The 11,328-nt window shown below is 63.9% G+C and overlaps 1 protein-coding gene across 2 annotated transcripts in view; it reads right to left on the bottom strand.

Annotated features, from left to right (window-relative positions):
• Nucleotides 1–1,325: 1,325 nt before the first annotated feature.
• The window catches only part of ACOT7 (acyl-CoA thioesterase 7), an 81,858-nt gene continuing 71,855 nt past the window's right edge, over nucleotides 1,326–11,328 (bottom strand). For both annotated transcript variants that reach the window (XM_037062079.1, XM_037062078.1), the window contains exon 9: nucleotides 1,326–1,738. In XM_037062079.1, coding sequence (XP_036917974.1) covers nucleotides 1,634–1,738 — 105 coding nt within the window. In that variant the 3' untranslated portion in view covers nucleotides 1,326–1,633. The remainder of the gene's footprint in view (nucleotides 1,739–11,328) is intronic.

The raw sequence follows: 11,328 nt of genomic DNA, 5'->3' as shown, positions 1-11,328 counted from the left end.
CATGCTGCTGCCCCAGGCCTCAAGCGCCCGTCCACCAGCCCCGCTGCTGTCTAAGAGTGCCCCTGCCCAGGGCCCTGAGGGGTAAGTGCTTTGCTAGCCTGGGCTCCTCCCAGCTGCCCTGCGAGGTGGGCTTTAGGTGCCTAACTTGCCCAAAGCCCCACAGAGGAGTGGTCCAGCCAAAGCTGAACGAGGGAGTCTGGGCCAGGGCCCGTCTTAGGGAGGATGCTGGGGCCCTGGGGCCCGCCTGCCTGGGGAAGTCCTGGAGCTCAGGCACCCTGGGGCCCATGTGGCAGGCTGTGGTTCCACAGGCCTTGGTGTGGCTGGCCCAGGCTGCCTGGAGAGACCTCTCTGCTCCCAGCCCAGGGCACTGCCAGTCTCCCGGAGGCTGGCACAAGGTGTGGGTGGAGCTGGGGAGGCCTCCCATGGGCCGAGGGGCACAGTGGGGCTGCTGTGGCCTCCTTGGCGAGCTGTCCCCTCCTCCTGCTCCCAGGCAGGAAATAACCCCTCCAGCCGCCACTGGGGCCCCAGGCAGATTCCGGAGCTCTTGGCGGGTGTCTCCGCACATCTGGTGCTGAGCTCCCTCTCCCGCCCGAGGGAGCCCGTGTGAGGCAGCTGCTGGGCAGCCAGTCCCCAGCTCCAGGCTTTATTTTCGGGACGAGCCTGAGTGGGGAGCGTTCTCCCAGGCACCGTCCCTAGGTACGCCTGGTGGAGGGATCTCTCAGCTGTAGGTGAGGCTGGCCTCTGCAGCGGCCTTGAAGCTGCCGGACTGGATGCAGATGTGGCTCACATGCACACACACACCCCCACAGGAGCCTTCCTGACACACTGCCCCTCAGGCCACCTCCCATAAACCAGGCCAACAAGCCCCTCTGCTGGAGTGGCTGGGGGGTTCCCCACCAGGCCCCAGCCCTGGCACCACTAGGAGGCTCCTGCCCAGAGTCCTTGCTTCTCGCTCTTGAGGGAAGAGCCAAGGTGTGGGGGACGCTTCTAGTCAAAAGAGGCCCCATTGGGCTTGGCCCACCCCTTCTGCGCACCACCTCCCTGCTCCTCACAGGCAGCCCGTCCCCAGCTACCACCTGGGGGAGGCCGCACAGGCTCGGAGCTGCCAGCCTGCACCAGCCAGGCCGAGGGCAAGTGGGGCACTGGTCAGGGCCCCAGGGGGCAGGGGTGCTCCCTCCAGCCAGCAAGTCATCGGGCAAACACCGGTGGGCACTGCTGTGCCTGAGGTTCTGGGGTACATGCAGCTACTGGCACCTAAAGGGGCGGGGTCAGGAAGGGGCGAGCCCATGGGGACTCCCAGGACAGAAGACCACACAGGACCGAGGTCCAGCCAAACAGCAGCTTTATTAGCAACACTAGAGTGTTTTCGGACCAAACAGAGGCCCCGGGATTGTGCCAGGCTCCAGGGACCACCTCGGGGGGTCAGGGACAGTGCCGTGTAGCATGAGCACGGGAGTGACATAAATAAAGCTTTGGTGTGAGGTTTCGGGGGGACAGGCTAACACTGTGAGACAAATACTGCACACAACACCAGCTCTCGGCTCGATCGGGCTTTTGGCCATCGGGGTAACTTCTACGTGGTGAGCCGGGGCCGAGCCAGGGCTGCTCCGGGCCCAGGGGCAGGAGGCAGCGTCTACGGTTGAGGCTGAGGCTCCGCCGGACCCTGTCGCTTCGCCTTCATCTGCAGGTACCGCCCTTTGCCTTCCTCGAAGCGCTTCTTTTCATCCTCGGTCTCGGGCTGTGGGTCACACACAGAAGCAAGGCGGGTCAGAGACACGCAGAACTCTGGACCGTGGGCCCCGCCCCAGCTCCACTGGCTGCTTAGAGCTTCCTGGGTGCCAGCCAGCCAGGAGCCCTCGAGGGGTCGGGGAGCTTCCCATGGCACAGCTCTGCGGAGGAGACACCAGGGTTGCGAGGACAGAGCCAACAGGGGACGGCTGAGCCCTGTGGGCACCCCCAGGTCACCTTTCTCAGCAGTGGAATTCCACGCTTCGTGCCTCTTTGGTAATGAACTTGAGCTGGAGACGCAGTGGATGTGAACGTGGGAGGAAGGGCCTATGGCAGGACCGAGCCAGAGGGAGGTAAAGGGGGACCTCCAGGGCCCTCTTGTCTGCTCCACCCCGAGAATGCCAGGGGCTCATGGTCTCTGCCCCAAAGGACCACAGGGACAAATACTGTGCTGGCCACATGACCTTGAGACGGCCATGTCATTGTACGGGGAGCAGCAGTGGCTGCTTTGTGGGCAGGGAGCACTGGGTGGCACAGATGCCTGGGAAGCGGCACCTTAGTCTTCATCACTGCTCCTCTGTGGCCTCCTCCTCCCCACACTGAGGGGAGGAGCCAGCTGACCAGCTGGCTTTGGCCAAGGGCTGGTTCATGCCTGCTGACCTGGGGGGCGTATGAACAGGTGCCCCCTTTCGCTCGGGTGGCCTGGCTGCCGAGTGCTGTGCACCCTGGACAGAGGTCACCGTGGCAGCACTGGACGTCCCCAGGCCCTACTTGTCTGTCCCTGACTGAGGTGCCATGAGCCCCACAAATCCCTCTGGGATGACGTCTCCCTGTGACGCTTTGGGAGAGTCTGGACGCCAAAAAAATGGGGCAGTCACCCCGCACCCACGGCGACGCTGGCCCCAGCAGCTATTTCAGGCTCCAGTGTCGAATGGGTGGATGGTGTCCTGGCAAAAGACAGTGGTTGGCGGGGGACACAATGTCAGGTTGAACCAAGCTTCCCTTGCAGCCGTCCTGGAAGCTGCCCTCCAAGGTCAGCGGGTGAGAGCCGATGGGACTCTCGCGTGTTGAGAGGGCAAGGAGCAGGCCCCTCGCAGGGCCCTGGTTCCCGTCAGGGACTTCCCCAAGGTCCTACGCTGACAACAGTCTTCCTCTGGGGACCCCCAGCCATTCCAGCTCTGGGCTCGCCTCCTGCAGTTCTAAGGTGCAAGAGCTCTGATGGGCTCAGAGCCCGTCCCTGCTGCTGAAGGTGTCCCATGGGGACAGGGCCACATCCTGCTGGACATGGTGGGGTCTGCTGTGCACGCATGAGTGGGGTGGGCTCCAGCAGGGCTTCTCCAACCCAGGGATTCACAAGTGCATATTCTGGTCCAGGGGTCAGGGGCTCAGGCTCAGTCCTGACAAGCATCCAGGCAATGTGATGCTGCTGGCCCACGGACCACTGCAGGGAACAGGGCCCTGGCCCCTCTCCATCCCTGCCTCAAATAGGCAGCAGCCGACGTGGCTAAGAATGCAAGGTCAAGGCCACTAGGATAGAACAGCAGGGGAATTCTCCTCGTCCCCTGTGTAACTTGCTTTGGTGTTGCCGAGGAGACATGGGCGCCTGTCTGTCCACAGCAGCCACAGGCCGCAGCTCAGCAGGGCAGCAGAACTGACCCTGCGTCGGGGAGAAGCGGCTGTGACCCCAGCTGTTAATACCCAACCGAAAGAAGCCAGGCCCAAGGGCCCAGCCCGTGTGCGCATCTGCCCATGGACTGACTGTCCAGAAACGCTGCCAGGGCTGGGGGCGGCGGGACCGCTCAGAGTATGGGGTTTTCCTTACGGTAATGGAACGTTCCAGAGCTGACTGTGGTGAAGGTAGTCACCCGAACCCTCCGACCGCTCCATCAGCGGCAGAGAGCTGCAGGGTGCAGCTGCCTCAGGAGAGCTGCTCCAACCCAAGGCCACGGCGGGGGGAGTGTGCCTCCCCACAGTTCACGGCGTCGGAGGGAGGGCTCCGGTGCCGGTGCCCACTCCCAAACCCTGGCACACGAGGGGCTGCGGGGTGGAAGGAACGAGCACTCAGTGAAACCAGGCACTGTCTGCCCCTTGGCCCTGCCTCAGCTCCCTCCCTCCTTGCCCAGCCTGGGAGCACACGGGACCCCTGTCCGCCACAGGAGAAGGCACCTACCGCCTCCGCAGCTGACCACCTAGCTGATGGCACACCCAAACCTGGCAGGTGTGCAGGCAGGAAGGTGACAACAGCGTGGCCAGAAGGTGAGGTGCAGCAGCATGAGAGTCGAGGGGACTGGGTGTGGGGAGAGTCCCTGGGAAGGCCCTGACCCACAAGCAGCCCCCAGGGCCCTGTGTCGACAGCAAACCACAGAGCCAGGGCCCACGAAAGAGACTAAGCCACCCCAGGAATGGCCTCCTTGGAAAAGGACAGAGGGCTGCATGTCCGGAACGGCTCAGGGCTGACCCTCGGGCAGCTCCTTCCACCCTGCGCCTGTTTCCTCGTCTGCAAAGTGACAAAAGTCTATCTGTCCCTCCCAGGCCACGTGGATCTGAGGACCAGAGAGTGCGCCACTGCCGCCCCCACATGGAGGCTTCAGCAGTTGGTGCCCCCATGAGCTGGCAGATAACGTGCCACTGGGGTGGCCTTTGGGTCCCCTTTAACTCCTGGTGGTCACCCATCCCAGGAGGATGCCACGCTGATAGGCAAGAGCCTGGTGCCGGGAACAAGGCCCTGCAGGAAGGCCAGGGCCTCGTCCACCATTAGGAGCAAGCCGACGACCAAGAGCCCTTATCTCTGAGAGACACGGAAATACGCGGAGACGACCTGTGACCTGAGAGCCAGGTGGACGAGGTCAGCCAGAGGAACAGCTGCACGGTAGGAGTTCCTTGCGTGGCTTCTGCGCAGATTTGAAGACTCCGTAGTTGGTGCAAAAGGAAAACTGACCCGACCATGAAGACAACTGCGGCCCGAGGGACCCTGGCCCCTCCCCCACCGCACGCACAACGGACGTCCACTTCGGGGTGAGAGGTGGGCAGAAGGGATCACCCATGTGGGGGCAGCAGGGTCTGGAAACCAGGGGAGCACGGTGCTGGGTCTCGGGGTGAGCAAGGGGCCCCAGGGCCTGTGGGGGTACCTCACTGTTGTCCCCCATCCCACCTGTTCCTGAAGTGCAGCTGTGACAACCTGTGACAACGCAGCCCAGCGGAGCTTCCCCAAGCTCATCCTCTGGGCAGGCCTGGAGGCGGGCTCTCCCCCGATCAGCCCTAAACTACCCCCCTCAGCATCGACAGGCCACCCCACCTTCCCTACGGGTGCCCAGAGGCAGGAAACTCCTGTCTGTGCTGCCAATGGCACATGTGGCCGATCCCCATGTCCACTCTGTGGGGGGCAGACGCCGCCGCCCAGCACAGGCCTCTCGGCTGCCTGATGTGCCTCCGACGCCTGGTGCTCCACAGCCGCTAGGACCTGCCCTCACTCAGAGTGAACGCCGTCCTGCCCTAGGCAGCGTGGCTCTGCCCACCGATGGGCTGAGAGGCTGGTTCCCAGTCAGGGCCCAGGCCCAGCTCAGGGACACGTGAGAGGCAAGTACCGATGTTTCTCTCCCTCTCCCATCCCCTCTCTCTAAAGTCAAGAAGCACGTCCTTGGGTGGAAAAAAACACGAACGCCGTCTGGTGATGGGTGTGGGCCAGCTGGACTGCAGGGCCCAGGGGTGAGGAGCCAGCCAAGGGCGCATCCCCCTTCTTGTCTCTGGGCCCAGCAGCACGCTGGGTGTTCTGGGAGCCCAGCCAGGCCTCACAGCAGGGTCCGGTCGGCATCAGGGCATCGGGCACCTACCCTGCAAGGACTGCCCCTGAGGGCCTTCCTCACCGGGCTGCCCTGGATGGTGTCTGGCCAGGCCAGCTCACCAAGACAGTCAAGGGCAGTGAGGCTCCTGCTAACCCCCGCCAGGCAGGGTGGCCACTCCACTCCTGGTGGCAGCAGAGTCCCTGACGGGTGGCTGTAAACAGTGCTGCCAGCCAAGTGACTAAGAGGGGCCACCACTTCCCTGCTGGGTGTGGAGCGGACGAGACAGATGGCCACCCACATGCCGCCCCACCCACGGCCCAGCTGCAACTCCTGGCGGCCAGACTCCCTCCTTCCGGCAAAGTAAATACAAAATAAATACATAAGTTGTTGGCTGTTGCTGTTTTTTTATCGGAGGGGTGGAGGCGGCAGGGAGCAGGAAGCTCTGCCAGGGGAAGTCACTTCTTTCAAGGGCCGGGAGCCGACGGCAGGGAGAGGAGCTGGGGACCAGCGGCAGCTGCCTCCCGCCAGTCCCAGCACGCCCACGGCCACGGGGGCTCCCCACGCACAGACCAGGGAGAAAAGAGGTGACAGCCAAGGGGACGCAGGCAGCTCAGGGTGTGGCAACCCAATTCCCCAAAGCCCAAGCATGAGGAGCTGCCCGCCTGGGGGGAGGGACAGTGGAGGTGTGGCGAGTGACCCAGGCTCTGGGTCACAGGCACCTGGCCATGTGGCCGCAGCGGTGCTGCCTACCTTCCCAGGACCAGTTGCTCCTGCACGTGAGACATGGCTCAAGCAGGTGACAGGGCAAGGCGCCTTCTGCAGCCACACACTTGATCCCAGTGCGTGCGCGTGTGTGCACGTCCCTGCGGAGCCCCTGTCTGACCCACAGCACAGCCCTGGGAGGCAGGCGGCAGCTTCGGGTGGCAAGGCCTTTGAAGCCTCGCACCCACCACAGGGACAGGAGGGTGACGGGCGGGCCCTCCACTCAGGAGCCCTCATCGCCTGCCGGGGCCTCCGGCTGGCCTCCTCCCCCTCCTTCCTCTCGCTCGTCCTGCCTACTGCTGTCTTCTGGGCTCCATTCCACTGGGAGGGAGGCCCGCGGCCCACAGAGCCTAACCGTGCAAGCCGAATGTTTTCCATTCTCCATTTTCTGGGCCTTGAGAACACTCATTTGGAACTTGGCACAGAGGGAGAGTGACTAAGTTCCACCCTCAGTGAAATCAAGAGCTTGTCCTTTTGGTGATTAACGAACGTGTGGTGTGAAGTGGGTTTCCAGGGGCGATGTAACAACTTCCTGTGAGCGGAGGGGGGGGTGCCCCACGGGGGGGGCACACACACACACACAACACACACGCCGACCTTCCTAACCAGGCAGCCACACCGTGCACCCTCTCTGCCTCCGAAGGGGGACCAGAGGGATCTCGGGGCAGTTGCACTGCAATTAAGTTGTCGTAGGGTCACTGGGGCACCGAGCTCGGCGGCGCTGGGCCAGGACCTCTCAGCCCTGCGGGCTCCCAGCAGTGCAGGCCTGGGCTCCTCAGCCCTCGATCTGCCTGCAGGGGGGTGTCGCCAGGGTGGGCGGAGCTGACACCCTAGTCACTGGGGTTGCCAAGAGGGCAGGGGCTGACAGCCTGGCCAGGGCCTCCCCTCATGCAGCAGCACCAGCTCAGCCCCCAAACAACCGCCCGCAAGTGCTGAGCCCTTCCGGGGGCAGGGCCTGGCCAGGGGAGTCGCTGGCCCACGGTGGCCAGCACCGTGCCCGGGCGGCAGAGAGGGGCGCGCAGGCTGGGGAGCATTTGCTACATAGATAGAGGATCAAACAAACGAAGGTCAAGGCAGGAAAACCTCAACTCACTCTGGTGTGGGGTTTGTGCTAACGATTCAGAACCAGTGGTCTGGCTCCGCAGACAGCCACTCCAGCGCCGCCCGTGCCCACCCCCGGAGAGGGCCCCGGGGAAGCGGCAGCTGGCTCCGCCACGCCTAGGCAGCCCGCATCCGCCTCAGGACCCGGCAGGCCTGCAGCTGCCTGCGGGCACCACGTGGGGTCAGGCCCAAGAGTGCCCCTGAGAGCCGGCCCCCGGGTTTTCATGTTCTGGAAAAATCAAAACAGTAAGGGGTGGTGTGTATTCAAAGACACGCCGCTCCAACAGCAGGAGGCCAACACTCCACGTGCAAGACCTGCCACTGTTCTATCGAGAGCTGGGTCACTGGCGCCCAGTGCCGTCTCTCCCAAGACGCTAACTGGGTGATTTTCAAAGCTCCAGCTGTCCTGGCACGTGGCTGGCGTGGAGCCGTCGAGGACACACGGCGGATCTTCAAAGGACGTCCGCATCCTGGACAAGCTGAGTCGGTCAGAGGGGGACAGTCTGGGCTCCCGGAAGAGCCAAGGTGGGGGCAAGGCCGGCGGGGATGCTGTCTCATCCACGCCCACGCTCCCTGTGGTGGCCACATCCTGGTTCCAGGGAGGGGGCACTCACGGGCCACTGGAAGTGCCCAGGTACCAGCCCTTCAGGTGACAGCGGCAGGTCAGGGTTCAGGCATGTTCCCATCACGAGGCAGACTTGCGCGGCTTAGCATCCAAGACCCAGGGAGAGAGAGTACTGGTCAAGAAATGCCACGCCCCTTCCGGCTGCAGACTCTCCCCGTGCCCTGGCAGCTGGGGGCACGGGGGCCCAGCTCCGCTTGCAAATCGGGCTCCACAGCCCTTCCAGGGACAGAGATTTCAATCCCACTGCACCCAAGGGTGCCTGAAATTCCTTAAGTGTAGGAGCAATCAGCAATCCCCCCACCACACGGAGTGTCCAGGGTGAGCTCCATGTGGGGACCGGCTGTCCTATATCCTGGGCTCAGCTGGCGCTGTGCAGAGCTGGCCGGCTGGTTGCTGGCGCTTCGTCTGAGCAACGGGGCGCTCAGGAGGGCCCCAGGCCCGCCTACGCCATGTACCTGCGTCAGCTTGGGCCCTGGGAACGGGAGCTGAGAGGCTGTTGCTACTGGTACATGGTACAGACAGACTGCAGAGAGCAACTGCCAACCTGTGGCGGTGCCAGGAGGGAAACTGAGGCTCAGGGATGCAAAGGGGTCCCCGGGCCCTGGAATAGGTTCCTTGTGCCAGCGATGGCTACTTGGCTTTGGGCCACTTCCCCGCTCCGTGTCATGGTCGCCAACCTGCAGGGTATAGGTGTAACAACACGGGAGAGGCAGCTCCCTGTGAGCAGACTGTCTCCCTGCGGCAGCCAGTGGACCCCCGCCCCGAGGGCCCCTCCCAGGAGGCGGGGGATGGCTCTGAGCAACCTCGGTGAGGACCCTTGCTCAAAGCCTGCCCAGGCTGGATGGGATGCCTGTGGAGGCCCCCCACACCGGAGGAGTGCAGAAAGAAGCGCACGGGTGACTGCATTCCTGAGGGGACCTCGCCGACCACGCACAACCCTACCCAGAGGACGGCGAGAGGCCCACTGACCCTGACGTTCCCACTGCCTTCAGCTCTAACTCAAAACGTTTGCTCGCATGTCAGTGCCAAAAACTGACCCTGGCCACCAGGGCAGGTCTGAGCACCAGCCAGGCTCACCCTGTGGCTGGGGGTTTCTGGGGGCAGAGTCAGCTTCCTGAAGGCTCTGCCCACGCGGCGTGGCCCAGCAGTCAGGCCCGACTCTCGCGAGACAGATGGTCCACGGAAGCTGCTGCTTTATGAAACCTGAGTCCCGCACGTGCTCGAGAAGGGCTCAGGGCTCTGCTGGTGCCACGGGGTTGGGGGGGGGGGGACACACACGAGCCCGCTACTCGTACACTTCCTCCTCGCACCAGGCCAGGACACGGCCCCCACCCCTCGCATGTGCCGAGGACCTTCAGGGGCTACAGCAGCCACATCTGAACTGGGGACAGGTGACAGGTGCTGCACCCAGGGTGGCACCTGATTTGGCTCCCAAAGTGGTTCTCACATTTTTTCTGGAGACACAGAGGGCTCCCATACCGGGGCTGAATGAAACAAAACCCCCCAGGTCCCCAGGGAGACACCACGACGGTCTCCGCACGTCCCTTCGCTCAGGCCGCTTTCCAGCCCTGGTCAGAGGTCTGGGGCTTGTCTCCCGACCCCTGAGGTCAGAGGGCACACCCCCAGGGAGGCCTGGCCATGGTGTCCAGGCCCGCAGCCTAATAATTAACCTGGAAAGGGCTAGCAGCCCTGGGCCGAGGCACAAAGGCCCTTCCCAGCATAAAATATTCAAGAAATACTCCAAACAGCAATGCTGCCACCTTTCGTGTCAGCCGGCCCTGGGGACAGGAGATAAAAATAGACAGGAGGCTGAAGAATTGCGGACAGAGGGCAGGCGGGGAGGGAGGAGGGCTGGGCCCCGCTGAGGATGCACACACGCAGGCTGTGCGCCGCACACGTGTGCTCCGAGACACAGACCTGTGTCAGCGCCACGGAAGCTGGGGTGGAGCTGCACGCCCAGCCCTGGGGCGTGGGCCATCCTCCCCCACCTGGCAGCTATTTTTATCAACCCTGGTGGGCCCCAGAGCACTGCAGTGGGGAATCAAAGACCGTCTTTCATTGGTGAGAAACCACAGCCTGGGCCAACACGAAGCCCGTGGGCAGGTGCGGCCGCTGACAAGCGCCGGCCCTGCCATCCGAGGGACTCAGTCCCAGAGCCTTCATCTGAGGTGTCGGCCCCCGCACCCCCACCCACCGTGCCCAGCGCCTCCTTCCACTCCGGCACCCATCCCAAGACGCACAGACGGGCCCGGCATCCGCGCACGGCTTCCAGGCTCCATGAAGGACGTGGGTCCCCACACCGGGCGCCTTGACCATAGGCCGCTCCTCGGGAGCCCATAGCCAGGGGTGCCGGGCCCTCTTCCCGGAGCCCCTGACCCTCCTGGCTGGGGCCCTAGTTTCCCAGCTGGCTGAGTTCAGGGGCGCGTTGGGGGGGGCAGTGTAGCAGCTGCTGGACTCCGGGCCGGCACCTCTCATGGCGACGCCGGCACCACAGACGGGTCCAAGGACTCAGGCAACCACATTCACTCAGTAGCAGCCTTTCCACAGAGAACACGTCAAGGCCCCTTGGCTACCTTTGGTCTTTCACCCATTTGGGGGCCCTGCAGGCACCGCCCCATATCAGCTGGACGGCCTCAGATGCCTGGCCGCCCCTTCTCTTCGGTCCTTTCACCTGGGTGGTCCTCAGACCTGGCTCCCTCTGCCCCCAACTCCAGGCCCAACTGGAATGTACCCTTTTCACTTCCTTAAAAGGAACTTACTTAAGTCCAACTGCTCTCCTCCAAAAAAACACCGCCCACCTCCTGCTCTCCCCCCTGCCACCGTCTAACACGCACTGTTTCCCCGTGGCAGGGTGTGAGCTCTGGCAGGAGGGTCTGAGAAAAGGCAGTTGTGGAGCCCCCGATGGACTTCAGTTCCCAGAACCTCGCCCGCCTTTGTGGCACGTACAGGTCACAGACCAGTGTGTGTGGGCCGAGAGCACAGGCAGGCCCACGGCAGAGGGCAGGGGCCTCAGGGGGCGGTCCGACTGTCCCGGCAGAGGTGTGGCTGGAGAGGCGGGCAAGGCTGGGACAGCTCCCCGACACTCCCTGGACGCTGCTCTGCACCGGTGCCGGGCAGCAGCGAGGGGGAGCCCTCCACGGAGGAAACGTCTGAGAAACAGTGGAAGATGCTGACTGAGGGGCGATCTGCGGGAAGGTGTCCTGGCAGAAGAGTGGGAGGCCCCAGGGCAGGAAGTGGGGGGGTGCAGCACGGGGTGTGGCTGGGCTTGTGCCAAGGGCAGGTCCAGCTAAGTCACTGGCGGCAGGCGCCATGCTGGTTCGAGGGCAGAAG

This window comes from Sturnira hondurensis, unplaced genomic scaffold (assembly GCF_014824575.4).
Source record: "Sturnira hondurensis isolate 20B ecotype Veracruz unplaced genomic scaffold, ASM1482457v3 Scaffold0013931, whole genome shotgun sequence".
Classification (NCBI taxonomy): Eukaryota; Metazoa; Chordata; class Mammalia; order Chiroptera; family Phyllostomidae; genus Sturnira; species Sturnira hondurensis.
The sequence above is the reverse complement of the archived record's forward strand: the minus strand, read 5'-3'. Positions and strand labels throughout refer to the sequence as shown.